Source organism: Vombatus ursinus, unplaced genomic scaffold (genome assembly GCF_900497805.2).
Source record: "Vombatus ursinus unplaced genomic scaffold, bare-nosed wombat genome assembly UNPS02014789.1, whole genome shotgun sequence".
In the NCBI taxonomy this organism is placed as follows: Eukaryota; Metazoa; Chordata; class Mammalia; order Diprotodontia; family Vombatidae; genus Vombatus; species Vombatus ursinus.
The window spans coordinates 4238442-4258946 of NW_020954567.1; the positions used below are offsets into that span (position 1 = coordinate 4238442).

At 37.9% G+C, this 20505-nt stretch overlaps 1 protein-coding gene across 1 annotated transcript in view; it reads right to left on the bottom strand.

Moving 5' to 3' along the window:
* RXRG (retinoid X receptor gamma) overlaps positions 1-20505 on the bottom strand; it is a 90479-nt gene that overhangs the window by 21366 nt on the left and 48608 nt on the right. Inside the window, exons 3-4 of the mRNA XM_027868519.1 lie at positions 9083-9227; positions 3173-3352 (exon numbers count right to left, since the gene is read on the bottom strand). Coding sequence (XP_027724320.1) covers positions 3173-3352; positions 9083-9227 — 325 coding nt within the window. The remainder of the gene's footprint in view (positions 1-3172; positions 3353-9082; positions 9228-20505) is intronic.

Sequence of the window (20505 nt, forward strand, 5' to 3'; positions counted from 1 at the left end):
GGAAGGAAGGAAGGAAGGAAGGAAGGAAGGAAGGAAAGAAAGAAAGGGAGGGAGGGAGGAAGGAAGGAAGGAAGACTGGAGGTCAAGTCTGTCTGATCAGTTTAAGCATATCTCTGCCCACTTCTCCTTCACATCCCACCCAACCACTGTATGGACATTGTGCTTTGGTTAAGAGGGTAATTCAGAATTTACTATGATGGTTAGCTAGCTGGGATTCCTGTAGCAAAAACTGCCCCTTTGTGCTGACGTATAATGAAGAGCAAAAGGTAGTTCTGGCCCTTTTTGGACTCCTCTTCACCTTTACCTGTTCAAAGGGCATGCCAGAGTACCAAAGAACCAACCTGTGTGTGCTCAGTCTTCTCCCCCAGGATTGGGGAATGGCTCTCTTGAGGGAGAAGTACATGGGACTTACATGTGCTTGTCCACAGCTCCTGAGCACATCAGAGAATGGAAACCTGAGAACAGGCTTTACCAGATCAAGAAACATTTAGAGGTTTCTTTTTGGTTGTTGTTGTTATGAACTTAACAGTTACAAACAAATAGAAATATTTCAATACATAAAAACAAGAAGTGTATATTAAATTTAACAAATTAGTATTAAACTTGTCCAGTCTGTCCCCTTCTGAAATTCTTTTGTTTTCTTCTGTGTATTAAAAAATATTTCATTAATGCTCCCATCTCCATTCATGACTCACTCTTTACTAGCCCAAAGTAATATTGTATACATGCTTCATACGTGGAGGAAACAATTTTTATGCCTTCTTCTGCTGCTGTTCTTACACTGATGTTCTTGCAGACAGGAAACTATGCCCAGAAGAGTTAAATGATGAGCTACTACCCACTTTTGAGAAATTATTTCTGCTTGTGGATTTTGTCTACCCCTTAAATTGGAGGATTGAGTGAGTCTAATTCTGGTTGTGCAATTAAAAAAAAAAAAGATGTTGGAGAGTAAGCCTGGAGAAGACTAATCCAAATGATGGGACAGATGGGAAATTAGCTCTATGAGGACACACTTAAGGAGTTGGGAGTTTTATCCTGGAAAAGCTAAGAATAGCATCTCCTCTTTCCTTTGTCTTATCTATGGGTTTTCTTGCATCAGAGCCTTAAGGAGCTTGTTGTTCTTTCTACACTTGTTCTTAATAGCAAATAAAATAACGATTAAATACCATTAATATAACACTTTAAGGTTTGTAAAGCAATATATGTTATCATGTATACATATGTGTGTATGTATTGTTGTTTAGTAATTTCAGTCATATCCAATTTTTCATAACTCCATCAGAGGTTTCTTGGCAAAGATACTGAACTGGTTTGCCATTTCTTTCTCCAACTTATTTTATCAATGAGGAACTGAGGAAAACATGGTTAAACGACTTGCCCAGGGTCACACACCTAGTAAGTGTCTGAGGCCGAATTTGAACTCAGTTCTTCCTGACTTCAGGATCAGCACTCTATCTACTGTGCCATCTAGCTAACCCTAGTGTATATGTGTATATGTATGTGTATCCATACATATATATACACATATGTGTATGTATATGTATATATGTTTATGTATGTAAAATCTCATTTGATCTTCCCAACAACCCTATGAGGTAGGTGTTAGAATTTTCCCTATCTTAAAGATGAGGGTAACTGAAGTTAGGAAAGGTCTGGTGGTCCATGGTCCATGGTCATAGAGATAGCATGTGTCAGAATTAGGATTTGAATCTACTTCTTTAAGTCAGGTCAACAAGCATTTGAAATGTACCTACTGTGTGCCAGGAACTGGTTCTTCCAGCATGCTGGGAGCAGAGTTCTGCACTGGTCATTGCGAGAGGTACAATATTGAAACAGCTTATGATCTCTTTCCTCCTGGAACTGACAGTCTCCCTTGTCCAGCATCTACAAACTAGACTACCCCTTACAGCAAAAGCGTTGGCTGAGCAGCAAAGAGGTAAGATTTCTTGCCCTGCTACATTCATTGCGTTCCCCACATGAATACTTAAATTACTCTATTCCACTTTGTCTATAAGAGTTCAATAGAGGAGATTTTTGTTCTTTGTCTTTCAAAGAAGTGGGGGATCTTTCCTGTGTTTTTTTCCCTTCTAATTCCCTAGAAACTAGCTATACATGATACTTTCTTTTTACTGCCCAATGGTAGTGGTTGGGCCTCTCAGTATTCAATAATTCAGTTAAACCGAGTGGACCACAAATCAAATCCCCATTTTCCCAGTCATCCAGGCTTGAAACCATGGAGTCTGCTCAGACAGCTCCCCTTCCCTTACCCCAGGCATCCTATTAGCTGCCAAGTCCTGTCCATTTTACTTCCACAATACTTCCCTCTTTGTCCCCCAACCACCACTCATATCTGTCCCCTTCTCTCCATTCACACAGACACCACTTTAATTCATACTCTGATCAGCTCTTGCCCAGACTACTGCAATAGCTTCCTGCCCAGTCTTCCTGCCTCAAGTCTCTCCACACACCGATCCTTCTCCCAGAAAGCTGACAAAGTGCTTTTCCTTAAGAGGAGGTCTGGCCATGTCATTCCCTTACTCAATAAATTCCAGCAGTTCCTTACTGCCATTAGTATAAAATACAAATACAAATTTCCCCACCTGTTAAGGGTCTCCACTTTTTATTCCTCTACTTTTCCAGCATTATTTCAAATTATTCCCCTTCATGCAACTTATATTTCATCTGTCCCCTGACCTTGGAATTCCATCTCCCACCTACTTGCTACCTCCCTTGCCTGGAATATGTGTCCTCCTCAACACTCCTTTGTCTTCCTTACCAGAATCTCTGTTTTCTTCCACGATTCAGAACAGGTGCTTTTTCCTCAGTGGAGCTTTAGCGATCCTCACAATTGTTAGCATCCTCTCTTTCCTCATATTACCTTGTATCAGTGTACACGTTGTATGCACCTACACCACCACCGGAACAGCTTTAATTTTGTCTTTGTGCTTTACACATTCTAAGTACTTAATAATATTCTTTCTACATTCTTGCCTTTTCTTATTATTATTTCCTTTCTTCCTTCTCTTCCCTGTGTCTACTAGCCATACCTTGGGGTATTGCTTAATTCTATTAGTTGATTTCAGTAGGATTGATGACCTTGGTCTGTAGCTCATATGTGTTGAATGCTAGATAAGCATAAGCTCTACTTTTCAGTAAGACGATCTGTCCTTACCTTCCCTCTTCATACCCATGACAAGGCACTTCTGATAGCGACAGTATTGGCAGCGGTTCCGTTGGCGCTTATCAATGAGGCAGTCCTTGTTATCTCGGCATGTGTAGATGAGGTCTTTCCTTATGGTCCTCTTGAAGAATCCTTTACAACCTTCACAACTGTATACCCCATAGTGCTTCCCTGATCCAAAAAGAAGAAAGTTTAGAGATTAACTATGACTTTGCATTCAAATGTTTCCCTTAGGTTTCTTCTAGCATGGCTGGAGACCTTGCCTGGACATGATCAACCAATCAATACTATACACAATACATATGTACAATACACAATACAATACACATATACACACCTACTATGTGCCAGGCACTATGCTAAGAGTTTAATTAAGAACCAAGAAATAAATAGTGGTTGAAAAAGAGGCTAGATATATATGGTTGATCTCAGAAAACAAAGTAAATAATGCAGGGCCAAAGTTTGTGATGACCCTTGTTTGTGTAACTCACAGGAAAGGATAATAAGTAGATCCATTAATTAGGATTCTGTGTCTATTTTTATTGTAAAAATCAATCACATTCTAAATATAATATCTCTCTTTATTACATATGGAAATGAAAGTGTTCAAATATGTGCTTATCTTGTATTTCACAGAAACTAGAGGACCTAGTTTTGGCCAATACTATCTTATTAAACTAACAAATGACTATGTTTCACTGTAAAAGTATAAAGAGAAATTCAGTTCATGAATCTGCTGTTTTCACTCTCATATTCTGTGATGCTATAATTCTCCCCTGTTGGTAACAAGGCCAGTGGCGGATGTTTAAACAATAGCACTGTGTTCAATCTTCAGATATGACATATGTGTCTGAGGGACGCTGTTCTGCTTGATCCTGCATAATCCTCCCATCACATGGCTAGTCTGATAATAAACTTGTTTTCTGTGCCCCTCACTAAATATGCAATGTGGTCAATTCTTAATTATTTATGGGAGTGGGTGGGGATCAACAAGTATTTCATGAGCTGCTATCATGTGACAAAGGTAATGACTTGGATAATGCAAAACAGAAGATAACCCATAAGGCACTTGTGTTTGGCTCTGAATAATGTGCTATATGGCTTAGTTTACTATATATCTATACATCTAATCCTGGATTTTTAGACTAAGATTAAAATGAGCTTATAGCCCCTCAGCACACACTTGCCGACAAACCAGTGTTGGTGGCCTGGTATCGTGGTGGGTGATAACGGTAAGTCATCCTAAGAATAAATATTGGCAAGAGATATCCACCAAGTGGATGAGCCACTTGCAGTTAGCTGTAAGTTGATTATACTCATTTCCTGTGCAGAGAAGAAGAATAAACAAGCAGTTTTATCTTCTTGGGAAGAATTTTGTGAATTCTAAGAATGCAAAATTTAATGTTATTAGCCTCAGCACTGTTTCTCTTAAAGAGACACAGGCATTCATGAGTACCTACATGCCATGGCTGAATAAACTCCCCAGAGTTTCCATTCCACAATATAGAATGTCCTCAGTCTGCAGTTCAAAGATTATGATTGTGAAAAATTCCAATTCAGTGACTGGGTCTGAATGCTTTTGGTAGGAATGTTTTGATAGCAACAACATGCCAGTTAAGGGAGGACAGGTCCATTGGGCTCCCTGAAGCCATTCCCAAAAAGACATTTCACAAGTGCTTGAGTGATGGTCACAGAAGGGAGCTTTCAGGGGAAAGAAAGTTATAAAGTTACATGAGAAAGTCATAAAAAATGTTCTTTGTCAGAGTTAGAGGACTCTTTGAAGCCCAACATCACTCTCCCATATGCTTATCCCACCCCTACAGCCCAAAACTAAAGTCTGAAAAGAATAATTTAGGCAATGAGGGAATAGGAATATAGAATATGGGATGGGTAAGAATGCTCTTTTCATCGCTGAAAACCCTAGCTGGGTCCCTTACACGTCTAGTAAGGTTTCTGATCTCTATTACAAGAGCAACTTATGATACAACATTTGCTATCAAGAAATTATCGTGTAAATTTCATTCCTTTAAATTGAATTGTAAACAAACTAGGAAAGCTTATTATTTAAAAGGAGGTTGTGACCAATCATTCTGTTGTATATGCATATGTATGTATGTATATGTGTATGTGTGTATACATGCATATTTACATATATATAATACTTAAATTTCAATAATCACTTTCTCCACAGAGTCTAGCTCCAATGCCACCACATAACATGACAGTACCCTTAAGAGCTAGCTGACTTGTACTACTATGGAAAAGCTTTGAGAAGAGTCTAAACAACAGACCAAGTCTGCTTCCTGAGGATCAGCCTAACTAAGCACAGAGAGGCTCATTATCAGGAGCTGGGCATTTGGGGATGAATTCTTTGTCTGTAGCAACCTAAGAAATAAAGAAAAATATAACATGGCCCTTGACCTGTTGTACCTGCTTCTGCTTTTGCAGTAGTGGGACAGACTGGCAGAAAACACAGCAATGGGTGCTAAGAATCACACAGTTTTATGTATCGAGTTTAACTTGACTATCAGTACTCTGGATGGGAGATCCTTGTCCAATGATTAATGAATTATTGGACCATACTGCTAGGTGAGATGACTCCATGTGATGGACTTGTGGTAGGAAATGGACAGTCATTACACAAAATGGGCAGGCCTAGATGGCTTCTGTCACTGGAGGGAATATCCAGGTCAATGAGATCACAATTCCACTTAAGAACAGTATTCTCAGTAAACATTGCTTCTTTGTTTATTTGTGGAGGTTTTTTTTGAGTTTATCAAATCAACCCTTTATTTCAGAATCATCCTGAAGACAATGAAGAGGTAAATGATGGTAAACTGAGACAATTTGTTACACTGAAATAGGTAAATGCAAGTCATTATATGGCACACAGGAAGTGTTTTGCTGGAAAAGGAGTGAGGGTTCTAAATAAGGAGGTGGCTAGTTGTAGTGGATAGAGTGCTAGATAGGAGTCAGGAAGACATGAATTCAAATCCTGCCTTAGACCCTTAGTATTTCAAGTAACTTAGTTTCATTCTGAGTCTGGTTCCTCATTTGTCAGATGGTTGTTGTTCAGTTGTTTCAGTCATGTCTGACTCTTCTTGACCCCATTTGGGGTTTTCTTGGCAAAGATACTAGAGTGGTTTGCCATCTCCTTCTCTAACTTATTTTCCAGATAAGGAAGCTGAGGCAAACAGGGTTAAGTGACTTGCCCAAGGTCACACAGCTAATAAGTGTCTGAGGCAGATCTGAGGGATGCATGGATTGGATTGGGAAGGTGGGGGGTGAGGGTAGGGAAGGATTCTTGGAGGGGTGGGTGGGATGGAGAATGGGAGGGTGGGGGAGAAGATAAGGTAACAGGGATAGGGTAAAAATAGAAACTGAGAAAGAAAATAGTGAATAAAATAAGATGGAGGGAAATTCAGAAATAGTAATTATAGCTTTGAATGTGTTTATAGAAGCTTTCTTTCTGGTGGCAAAGAACTGGAAATTGCAGGGTCCCCCATCAATTGGGGAATAGTTGAAAAAGTTGTGGTGTATAGTTGTGATGGAATACTACTGTACTATAAAAACTATGAGCTCAATGATCTTACAAAGGCATGGAAAGACTTGCATGGAATAGTGAAGAGGAAAACGAGCAGAACCAAGAGAATGTTGTGTACAGTAATAGCAATATTGTTTTAAGAATGACTTTGAGATAAAAAAAAATAAAATAAAAAATAAAATAATAAAATAAAATAATAATAAAAAATAAAATTAAAAATAAAAAAATTAAAAAACAAAAACAAAAAAGGGGCAGCTAGATGAGGCAGTGGATAGAGCACTGGCCCTGAAGTCAGGAGGACTTGAGTTCGAATCCAGCCTCAGACCAAACACTTGACACTAGCTGTGTGACCCTGGGTGAGTCACTTAACTCCAATTGCCTAAAAAAAAAAAATGACTTTGAGTGACTAAGTCATTTTTACTATTATAAATACTCAAATTAAAAATAAAGGACTTGAAGAAAGATGCTATCTGTATCCAGAGAAAGAACTGATAAATAGAAGTACGCGTAGAATAATTTTACATGTATATACCTATTTGTGTCTCATGATAGCCATTTCTAGGGTGGGGTGGGGGGGAGGGAAGAAAAAAGGGGAAAAAAGAAATTTGCATTTATTTATTTGTAAGTACATATTTCCAAAATGTAGGGTTTTGTTAAAGAGAGTCATACCATCTATTGACCACCTTGTAATTATAGAGTAATGTGTGCCTCACTTCCGTGCTTCACCAAACTCCACCTAAGTCTGTTAGAGTTTAGCCTGCTGGTCTTAACTGCTAAGAGAAAGCATGTGCACATTATAAAGAAAGCACCAAATGCAGTCAGATCTGTGACTGGCTTGTTATTTCCAACACTAACCAACTCAGATGGTCAAACTCAATGCAAACCATAAGATCATAGATTTGTGCTAGAAAGGACCAGAGGAGTCATCTAATCCAATCCCTTATAAAGAAGCTAAGGCCACAGAAGAGTTCAATAAATTGCCCAAGGTCAGGATTTGTATTCAGGTGCTCTGACTCCACTTATTCCACTGTACCACTTTGACACCTATTCATTTCAGATAGAAGAGCACTCCCTTTTCCCCCTCATCTCAATCAGCACACTGAGTTGGGTAAGCAAAAGTCTTAGAAAGACTTCTACTTCTACTTCTCTAGGTGCTAGAAGTTGTAAACATTCCACACCTCAACTAGGTCAGCCCCATCCCAAATTCTAACTAGTTATTCTAATGTCTTCATAGATCTCTTCTATGAACTAATTCGCATCTGTGGTCAGCCATTATTAGCTGTGTTAGCTATATAGAATCCAAAATAAAAATCAATTGTTGGGGGAATGGAAAGTGGGGAGAGTTTGAAGTGGTCACGCTGATCATGAAAAAAGCCTTAGTTATGTCAGGTCCAGTTAGAACCTGGCTATAGCATATATATGTATACACACATATGTTTGTATGATATGTGTATATGCGATGTATACACACATATGTATATATAAAACCTATTTATACATACACATATGTATACAGACATACATCTACATATACACATGTGTGTGATACAATATATACATGTATACATGTATACATATACATGTGTGTATGCATATATGCATATATACATGCATACTCCCATCAAAATTTCCCAGAGAGTATAGAAATTCTCCAGAGGATTCAATTTCATTCTAGTCATAGACTTAGAGAATTTACAGAGCAAAAGCAAATAACAAATAATCTTATGGATTAGTTACAGTTGTTAAGGCAACAATGACAAAGTAGGAACTCTTAATTTGAACTATTTTCTCCTCCCTAAGAGTTTCATTTTGTACCTTGTGGTAGTGGTCTATATTCTTTAGCAGTGAAATGAACCTGCGAAAAGACCAAAAGGATGGGTTGACCTCCACTAAACTAGCCAAGCAATATCCATGAGGTTAGGATTCTAAGTACAATTTCCAGAGGTAACAGAGATCTGTTGATTCTCTCCCTTGTTTATTACCCAAAGTACTATTTTCCTAAGCTCCTAGGATTTCTAGTTGGCTTCTAAAGTATTTTGCCTTGCAAATTTCTTTAGAAAATACAATTAAGAATAAGAAGAATCCATTCACTTCTTGATGGTCAGGGAAATGACTACTTCTAAACTAAAGGAGTTAAAAAAGCAACCACAAGGTTAAAATTTAGTGGCATGAATTTTAACGTCTGGACTCATGAGCCAACATTTCCAGGAGGATCTTCTTGCCCATTTTAGTTAGCTGCAAAATAACTAGGCCTGCAGTGGCACAGCAGCCCCCAATTCCTCCATTTTCTCAAATTCTTCCCATGAACCACCACGACTCAATGACAGCTAGGAGAATATTCAGGTCAAGGCTTATACCTGAGGATCTGTCTCCACAGATGGCACAGATGTGTTTGGTAAGGGAGCCCGGGCTAGTGGATGGGTAGCTCATGGTTCCCATCCCTTGAAGTCCTGGCAAGGGCTTGACATCATCCGAGCTTCTGACATTGTTCATGACATTGAGCTGTGGTAGAATAAAAGACAAAGCATGAGGCTATGTTATTCAGAGTCTGGAACTTTTAAGGACAGAATGTCAATATCCAAGGAAAAGCCATTTTTGGTTTAGGAGGCTGTTTTTACCTGATGGACCGTTGATGCTGCATGTACACAATACTGTTTGAAGACTGAAAGAAATTGATGTCATAGAAGTTAAAGCAACTACAGTAACAAAATCCAACTCTTCCCAAAGTCTGACTCTCTTTCTAATTCATCATCATCAACAACAACAAGAACAATGACAATAACAATAATAACAACAAAAACAACATGTATTTATTGAGAGCTTACTATCAGAGGAAAGGAACTGGCAGGCAGGCAGGTAGATAAGTAGGCAGGAAGGAAGGAAAGAACGAAGGAAAGAAAGTGAGGGAAGGAAGGAAGAGAAGGAAGGAAGAAAACAAGCATTCATTAAGTATCTACTATGTACCAGGTACCATCCTAAGGGCTTTACAAATATTATTACAACAACCCTGGATGCAGGTGTTATTACTACCCTTATTTTCATTTGAGGAGATCGAGGCAGTTGCCCAGAGTCACACAGCTAGTAATTGTCTGAGGTCAGATTTGAGTTCAGGTCTTCCTGACTCCAAATCCAGATCTCTATCCACTGTACCACCTGGCTGCAAGAAGTGAATTGAAAAAGCCTCCTGAAGAAGATAAGATCTGAGTTGAGTCTTGAAGGAAGCCAGGGAAGTCATGAGGGAGAGATGAGAAAGGAGAACATTCCATTCATGGGTGATTCTCATGGAAAAGCTGTGGAAATCAGAGGATGAAGTGTTGTGTGCTGGAACAGTAGGAAGGCCAGAATCACCAGATCACAGATTATATGGAGAGAAAGACAGGGTAAAAAGACTGAAAAGGTAGGGTGAGGCCAAGTTGCAAAGGGATTTAAAAGCCAAATGGGATTTTATATTTGCTAGTTTTTCTCTTGAATCAGAAATCCTTCTTGGGCCTTTGGGCCTATAATGTCTGTTCTTCATGCATTACATAGCACTAAAGCACTAAAGTTTGGGCACTGTTCCTTAAATTGTGGGTTGTGACCCCATATGGGACCCCATTTGGCAATAGTAAAAGGTTTCTGAATGCAGAATGACCCAAAATTAATTCGAAATCAAATGCATAATGAATCTGAGGTGTTTCTGGCAACACTTGCTCCATGTTGCATCATACAACTTCACTGCAGCCTTGGTTCTGAACACACAGCATGTGTACTTTGCACTGTGCATGTCCTCAGGCAAAACAATACCAACAAACTGTTGAAATGCCAAAAAAGAGTCACAAGTGAAAAAAGTTTAAGAAGCCCTGGTCTAGAGAAGCATTGTGATGAAAAGACAAGAGCTCTTGACTTGAAATAGGAAGTTCAAGTTCCAGTTTTAGTCTCAACCCTGCCACTAATCCTGTTACTTCTTGACTTTAGGAAAATAATTTCTGCTCTCTGGGCCCTGGTTCTGTTAAATGACGGAGTTGGACTAGATGCCCCCTGAGGTCCTCCCTATTATAATACTCAATAAATCTAAAAAACAAGCAAATAATGAAATCCAAAAAGAGACCAGTTTAAAATTATACAGTGTTTTAACATTACATCATCCTTTACATGTTTTTCTTATTTGATTCCCACAACTTTGCAGAGCTATGATTTCCATTTTACAGATAAGGAAACTGAGCCTAAAGCTGATCAATGGCAGAGCTGGGAATAGTATTCAGGTTTCCCAATATCAAGCCTAATGCTCTACCACCCCACACTGCCTCTCACACCTGAATAAAACTGCCAGAATATAGTGTTACTATGTCGGGGAAAATGCGTCAAAAGCCTCGAGGTCTCTTCTTGGGCTTTCTGCAAGCTCAGGAGTGGTTTTCAGTCAGTCATTTTGCCTCTGGGTTCTTCTTTTTCTGCTCCTGATCCTCCAGTCTTTTCCACTTCCACCTCAGCAGCCTTCTGCCCCTGTAGCCCTCTCTTCTAATTGATGAGTCCCTGCTTGGAACCACTATTCAAGGGAATCCTTCAAGTTCATCAGTGCTCAGTTCTCTCCTAGCTCTGCTCTTAACTCTCCAGAATTTTGCACTTGTCTCTTCTAGATTTCCAGTTCCTTTTTTGTGTCATCTTCCTCCATTAGAATATGAGATCCTTGAAGACAGAGACTGTAGTTTTCTTTTTGCTCGTATTTGTATCCTCAGAATTTAGTACAATGCCTGGCACATAAGTACTTAATAAATGCTATCTATCTGTCTGTCCATCTATCTGCTTACCTATCTTTTCACAATAGGATAATAGCTTTCCCCTTATGTGCCTAACTTTTCATAGAATTCAGGATCTCATATTTAAAATAGACCTTTGTGACCATTTCATCCAACAAATATCTGAACAAGAATCCCTCCTACAACCTAATCAAGTGGTCATTCAGCTTCTGCCTGGAGATAGGTGAAGGGGAACCCTTACCTCCTGAAGCAATCAGTCTCATTTTTAAAGCCTGAAGAATGATTTGAAACCAACAGCATCCTCAGAGGCCATTTAGCCCAACCCCTTCATTTTGCAAAGGGTGAAACTGAGGCAGAGGGCACGTAAGTGAATTGTGTAATGTCCTAGGTAATAAGTGGTAGAGTTAAACTTGGACATGAAGTCCTTTGACACTAGATTTAATTCTCTTTTCTCTTTGACCACATAGCCTCTTTTTTAAATTGCTCAAGATCTGGTAAGGGTCACTGGAATGATGTTGATTATTATTATTGTTCAGTCTTTTCAGTCATGCCTGATTCGTCATGACCCCATTTGGGGTTTTCTTGGCAGAGACGCTGGAGTGGTTTGCCATTTCCTTCTGCAATGCATTTTTACAGATGAGGAACTGAGGCAAACAGGGTTAAAAAACTTGCCCAGGATCACACAGCTAATAAGTGTCTGAGAGTCTGAGACCAGATTTGAACTCAGGAAGCTGAGTCTTCCTGACTTCAGGCCTGGCACTTTATCCATTGTGCCACCTAGCTGCCCTATGTTATTGACAAATATGGGCTGGAAGACTACAACATTGTCATTTAGGCAGTAGAATGACCAAGTATCCACTTTGTGTGCCATTGACCAAGTATCTACTCCCTGTGTACACCCTTTGGCAGCTGACTTGGCATAACTGAAGATGGTCTGGAGAGACTTGAATTTAAATCCCTACACTAATACTTATAAGTTTTGTTGTTCTTCATTTACATCACTTAACCTCTCTAAACCTGTTTCCTAATCTAGAAAATGAGAGTAATATTAATTTCATTAACAACCTCATAGAGTTGTTGCAATTAAAGTGCTAGATAAACTTTAAAGTACTATAGAAACATAAGCTATTATTACCATCACAGAATTAACATGACAGTTACACAACCATTATTATCATAGATTACATTTAGATAACATTTAAGATTTATAAAATGTTTTATAGATAGTATCTCATTTAATCCTTTCAATAACCCTGTGAGAGGACTGTTATTATTGATCAAATTTTGCTGTTGCGAAGACTGAGCCTCAAAGAGTTTGAGTGACTTGCCCAGGGTCACACATCTAGTAAATGACTGAAACAGGATTTGAACCTAGGCCTTCCTGACGCCAAGTCTCAAACTATCCATTACATAAAGACACAGTCCTTGACTCTTGACAAATTTATAGTATCCCCAAGAGTCCTAATACCTTTGCTAACTAAAAATACCTATAAATCTGCTAAAGTTATAACTAATAATTTTTGGCACTCAAGATTAGCACATGAAATGTTACCTCGAGTCAACTTCATAATTCTTGATATGAAGGTAACACAAGAAATAATTTAAAGAGGTAAGGAAAATTAGTTACTATTCTCACTTCTATGTCACTGGTAGAGCTTAGCATTTTATAAACATTTTTATTTAATTTTTATTCTGAACTCAACAATCTCGCCCCCAAAAATCTCATGCATTAAATTTTTACATACTCTAAATTTCAGTCCCCTGAGGCAAACTCCCAATCACCCTGGTTATTACACTCCAAGCTGAATGTTTCATTCATTTCATTCATATTTCAATGAGCTGAAAAGAGTAGCTCAAAGAATGTATAAATTCTCAAATATTATAGGAAATCAATAACAAAGAACTTAAATATCTTAAAAATATTTTATTTCAGAAACAAAAGTATTATTAACTTTATATTGTAGAAACTCTGAGCACTACATATTAAAAGTAATGAGGGTATCCAGTAACAGGTTCATTATAAATACATAATGCCTATGAAAAATGAAAATTTACTCTGGTAATTGACTATCCTTCATATATAATTGTTATTTTATTGAATTAGTAGTTTAGATCTTGCACAAAATAGGCACACAACAAACACAAAATCTGCATCAGTCAGAGTGTCTGGGTGCTTAAGGCAATTTTTCCATCCCTCTTTAAGGAAAGAACTTGAACTCTATGGTACATTTTTCTTTTTAAAAAAGCAAACTCCCTAATTGGAGTCATTGAAATTCTCCAACTGTTCAAAAAAAATTAAATATTTTCTTTCCTACTCAAGACCTTTGGGGCAGAAAAAAAATCAATAGAATGTAAGACATGACAGATCCGGAGACAGATATCAGACAAGTTAGTTCCTTCCCTAGAAATCGGTTCTTTGTTCATTCAGGTCACTCAACAAATATTTATTAAGCCCTAGATCATGGAATTTAGAAAGCACCAAAGACACATGAAGCCAGCCAATGAGTGGTTGGAGGAAAGATAAAAGTGAAGTATGACATAGTGGAAAGGAGTGGGAGTGATGGACATGGAGCAAGAGGACCCATTTGAATTTGAGTTCTAGCTCCAATATTTAATGACATATGTGGCTGTGAAGAAGACTTTTTGCCTCTTACAGTCTCAATTTCCTTCTCTACGAAAGGAAAGGGTTAGGCTCAGTGATCATTAAGATCCTTTCAGATCTCAATCTGTGATGCTGAGTGTGACAGAGCTCTGAATTTAGAACTTTTCAGCAAGATGGTTGTTGATTCCAAGCATTAGGGTTTGGCAGAAAGGTTCTAATGAATGATGGCCATAACTTGGAAAAACTAGCCTTGAAAACTCAGAGGTCCTCAAATATTTTGAGGTAACAAAGAAGGTTGGGAGCAATTAGAGGGAAACCACAGAGGACCCCAAGTTTGACATTTAGCAGTCCCATAAAACTAAGGAATTGTCACAGTGCCTAATCAAGACCATTCGTTTCTACCGGAGATAATTGATAACTATTTATGTATCAAATGTAAATTAATTTCCTTGCTGGAGAAGATGAATGGGCTGATACCACCAGGATTAATCCAGAAAGAGAAAGACTCTCTGGGTGTTATGAAAGTCTAAGCAAGAGAGTAACAAACTCAAGAGCACACAGGTGGTGTTTTCATAACTCTTGCCAACTAAAGACTTTAGAAAATGAAGGAGAAAATGAGAAATGGAAAGCTGGCTAAGAAATGGGGAGTCTGGTCGGTAGTATTTGTTTTAGGATAAAAGGAGAGACAAACCAAAGTGATGTTGTGTTGGGAGTATACAGACTGCCAGTCCAGATATAGAAAATGGATGGCAAGTTCTTGGAACAGATCTTGGAACAGATTGGCACAGTGGTAGGATGCCGTTAAGTTAGGGAATTTGAACCATACAGACATCAACTTACAGTTGAACTCCATTAAAAGAAAATCATCTAACAAATCTTTAACTGATGAAGTTTAACTTTCAAAAAGCAGAGAAGATGACAGAAACTGTTATTCTATATAAAAAGGAGGAAAGAGAATGAAAACTATTATTCTGGATAAAAAGGAAGAAATGGTTGGAAAGTAAAACCCATGGGAACTTCGAAATAATGGGATCATGTCATCTTAGATTTCTAGATAAAGAGAGGAATGTGAAACACAGTTTGACACACAGTCTAGACTTTAGAAGAAGTTGAAAAGAATTCAGAGAAAAGACAGATGTCATCTGTAAATTTAATAATGATACCATCTATTGTTTCGTTCCAATCACCAACAAAAGTGTTAAATTGCACGTCAACCTTACATGGTCGACCAGAGGACTGCTGTACCCCAGGGGCACCCCCAAAAAGAAAATATTAAAAGGGAAACAATCATATATAGAAGAGTATTCTCTCAAGATCAAAATTCTGATATCACAATCACAAATAATTACAACAAAAAAGAAGAAGATGAAAATGAGAAGCCATTGTCTCCACAGAGAGCCAGTGGATAAGCTCAAGTTAAAAAGGATATTCAGTTCAACAAATATTCATTAAGTGCCCACTATGTGAAGGCACAGTTTCAATGGAATTGTCCAGGTTCCTCCTCTGAAGTTTTCCTCTTCCCCTCTTGGGCACAGTAGTAGGCCCCTCTTGCAATATTCTCCACAAACAGTTTTTCGTATAAGCCAGGAGGAAGAAATTCTCCTGGCCTGTGAGCATCACATCCAGATTTGCCTATGACATGATGACTGACTCCCAATTACCTCTAGGATTATATATATACATACATGCATACGTATATACATACACATATACATATGCATATATACACATACCTCTATATACATTCTTCTATATATATACATATATAGATGTGTGTTTATATGTATATGTATACGCATATGCATATGTGTATGTATGTATGTATGTATATATGTATGTATGTATGTACTCCTCCATTTGGCATGTAAAACTTTAGTTTCAGCCTATCTTTCCATCTTACTATTATGCCCCTTCATATACATTGTGGTCCAACCAAACTGACCTTCTTCCTGAAACATAGCCCTTGATCTCCTTATCCTCATACATGGGTGCCCCATCTTCTTCTCCCTATACATGGCACTCTATATCCTCTTCCTCACAGGGTAAATGTGGCACCAAGAGAAACTGCCTTGAGAAATAGTGAGTTCCCATTAAGCAAAGGTTTGGGTGGTCACTTGCTAGGGGATTTGTAGAAAGGATTCATTTTTAGTTAGAAAACACTGGTTGACAGAATGAGAATCCAAAACCATATTTACTGGCTAGAAGTTTGGGCTAAATCCAGTAAGATGAATTTTAATTAGGATAAATTTAAATTCTTAAAATTGGATTAAAAAACTGATGATACAAAATGACTAATATGGAAATGTTTTACATGATTGCAATGTATAATCTATATCAGATTGCTTACAATTTCAGGGAAGGAGTAGGGGAGGGAGGGAGGGAACACATTTAGAATTCAAAACTTTTTTAAAATGCTGAAAAAATGTTTTTATATATAATTAGGAGGAAATATTATTTAAAATAATTTTTTTAAAAAAGATGATGGAGAAGCTAGGAATACAGTGGTTAGAGAGCTAAACCTCAAGTCAGGAAGACCTGAGTTCAGATCCTGCCTCAGACACTCAGTAGCTGTGTGACCCTGAATGAGTCACTTAACCTCTGTCTGCCTCAATTTCTTCATCTATATAATGGAGATAGCAACAGTACTTACCTCTCTAGGTTGTTGTGAGGATAAATGAAATAACATTTGTAAAGCTCTTTGCAAACTCTAAAGAGCTATATAAAAACTAGCTATTATTATCATCATGATATCTGAAATACCTTTTGACACTAATATTCCATAATTTGACACTCTGGAAGCATTCTACAAGTCACTAAAAAGGAAACAAAGTGGAAAAGATCCTGGCCTTCAACATCTTACCTTGGAATCAGAGCCCACAGCATAAGACAGAGGATTCAGAGATCATTTTTGCCCAATACTCTCATTTTATAGATAAGAAAACTGAGGTCCAAAGACATGACAGAAATTACAGAAGCCCACATAGCTAATCAGTGGCAAATGTAAGATTAAAGGCCAAGTCCTCTTGATTTCAGGCCATAGATCTTTCCCTTATACCATGTTGCCTCACTTCTCCATAAGAAATTAAATGGCAAACCTGTCAGGAAAATGCTCCTGCTGTGCTGAACCAAGACAAAGCCTTTGGAGTTCTCATTAATGTTACGTTTTCTGAGAACTGACTACAAATGTCTTCCCCTTTCCCTTCATTCTCATCTGTGGTTCAAGGATGAACTAATACTGTCTGCTCACCAAATGTGTTGAGGCTATAAAGAGGTGTGGGGCTCAAAAAATATCTGAGGGTATGAATGTTGTCTTAATCAACCAAAACATGTTTTTGAGAATAGATAAAGAAGTTTCTGATAATAACAATTCAATGTGGTATGGTTGTCTAACACCTTCCAGGGAAGTAAAGAAACCTATTAACTTATAGAACAATAATAACAACAACAACAACAGCCACACAACAGTAATAGTAGTTATATAGTGCTTTAAGGTTTGCAAAGAGCTTTATAAATATTATATCCTTTTTATTATTACAACCACCTAGGTAGGTAGGTGCTATTTATTATCCCTATTTTACAGACTGATAAAGTGGGGCAGCCAGAGGTTACATAACTTGTCCAAGGTCACACAACTAGTCATCTAGATGTGGAAGAGACATCAGAGGTCACTTAGTACAACCACCTAACTTTACAGATAAGGAAATTGAGGCCTATGGAGGCTAAGTGAATTGCCCAAGGTCACACACGTTAATATTTTTGGAAGTGGAATATAAATCCAGTTTCTCTGATTCCAAAGTCAACATTCTTTCTACTATACCTCATCTATTGTATTTCTAGTTGAGTTGAAGAGAGAATTTAGCTATCTACGAGAAACCCATATCTTCTGAATCTGCAAAATTACCTTGGTTGGACAAAAAGTCATAAGAATAAGGAGAAGCCATCACTTTGTATTCTTATGAGATTTTAGTGAAGAAGGGATATTATATGGTGGAGTAGAGGCAGGAATTCACCCAAACTCTCCCAAATTCCCCTCTAAACAACTTCAAAATAACATCTCCATTTAAATTCTAGAGGGGTGGACAACAAAAGGTTGTAGTGAAACAATTTTCCAGCCCAAGACAACTTAGGAGTTTGGCAGGAAAGGTCTGCCTTACCATGTTGGTGGTCAGGCTGAAGTGGCAGCAAAACCAGCAGCAGGCCCTGGAGGAGGCTGTGATAGCAGCAGGAGCACTAGGACTTGTGGCTTCAGGGAAGCAGGAGCTCTGGTCACAGTTCTAGGGCCACGAAGCACTTGTAGCTACAAGAGAATAAGGTCCTTTCCTGGGTGAAGACCAGAGCACAGGCCAGGAAAGCAATGACCACAATTTTCTTAGATCACACTACCTTGGAAGGATCAAAAACTTACAGAACCCTAGACCTAACTCTGAAAACAGTAGCATCAAAAACATGGAACTTGGGATAGTGCCTGCTCCACCCTCAGAGCAGAACCCAACTTTAACATAAAGTTAAAAGTCAAGAAATAGTCTGAAAAATAAGCAAATAGTCAAAAAAGAACCTGACCATAAAAAGTTACTATGGTGACAGGAAGATCAAGATACAAACTCAGAAGAAGACAATGATGTCAAAACAACTATAAGCAAAGCCTCAAAGGAAAAAAAAAATGAATTGGGCACAAGCCCAACAAGAATTCCTGGAAGAGCTCAAAAAAGGATTTTAAGAATCAAATAAGAGAGATAGAGGGGAAAATGGTAAAATAAATGAGAGTGATGCAAGAAATTTCAACAGTTTTGTGAAGGAGGCACAAAAATACTGCAGAAAGTAACACCTTAAAAATAGAAGTGACCAAATTGTAAAAGAGGCACAAAAAATTCACTAAAGAGAAGAATTCCTTAAGAATCTGATTTTGCCAAATGGAAAAAAAAAGGTACAAAAGCTCACTGAAAAAAATAATTTCTGAAAAATTAGAATTGGGCAGGTGAAATTTAATAACTCTATGAGACATCAAGAAATAATAAAACAAGGTCAAAAGAATGAAAAATAGAAGAAAATGTGAAGTATCTCACTGGAAAAACAAATGACCAAGAAAACAGGTTGTAAAGGACCAATTTAAGAATTATTGGACTACCCAAAAGTCATGATCAAAAAAAGAGCTCAGATATCATATTTCAAGAAATTATCAAGGAACACTGCCCTGACATCCTAGAAACAGAGGATAAAATAGACATTAAAAAATCCACTGATCACCTCCTGAAAGAAATCCCAAAATGAAAACTCCCAGGAATACTATAGCCAAATTCCAGAAGTCCCAGGTCAAGGATAAACTATTGCAAGCAGCCAGAAAGAAACAATTCAAATATTGTGGAGCTATAGTCAGAATCACACAGCTTCTACATTAAAGATTTAGCAGCTTCCACATTAAATTACAAAGAGTTATAAAGAAGAAGCTACCCTGCAAAACTTAGTATAATACCTCAGGGGGGAAATGGACATTTAATGGCTTTCAAGCCTTCTCAATGAAAAGACCAGAGCTGAATAGAAGACTTTACTTTCAAATACAAGACTCAACAGAAGCCTGAAAAGGTAAACATGAAAGAGAAATCATAAGGGATTCTATGAGGTTAAACAGTTTGCATTCCTATATAGGAAGATGATACTTGTAATTCTTCAAAACTTTATCATTATTAGGGCAGTTAAAAGGAGAATACATAGACAGGATGAATGTAAGTTGACTATTTTGGGATGATTTCAAAAAAATCAAATTAAGAGATGAGAAAGAGAGATGCACTGGGAGAATGGGGGAAGGAGAGATAGAATGGGGTAAATTATCTCATGTTAAGCCTATATTTGCCACTTTGCAATTCCTAAGTTCCAAAATTCAGTTTTGTCCTTTAGGGTTGAACAGAATAAGTCTAATGTTTCTTCCACATGAAGGCCTTTCCAAAACTTTAATACAGCCATCACTGCCTCTCAAGTCTTCTCTGTTCTAAATATCTCCAGTTCCTCCAACTTATACTTACATGACAAATTGTTCTCCAGATGTTCACTAGTTTATTAGTAGCCTCCCTAAACTATGGTGTCCAACAAAACAGTATTCTGGATGTGAACTATGACAGAATCCAATAGTACTATCTCATTATTATTCCTAGAAAGTCATTCCTCCCTTGTAGTCAGAGATCCTATTAGCTTTCTCTGGCTGTCATATAACGTTGGTGACTCCTATTGAGCTACTAGTCCACTAAAACCTCTAGATCTTTTTTTTCAGACAATTTTTTAATTATTCCTCCCCATTTTGTACTTGTGATGTTATCTTTGTGAACTATCACATCCAAATCCTATTCTCCAAACCTTCTATTTTCCAAGTAAAACATCCCCAGATCCTTCCACTATGTTCACATGACATAATCTCTCTTCACCATCCCAGGTTGCCCTTCTCTGGTTACCTTCC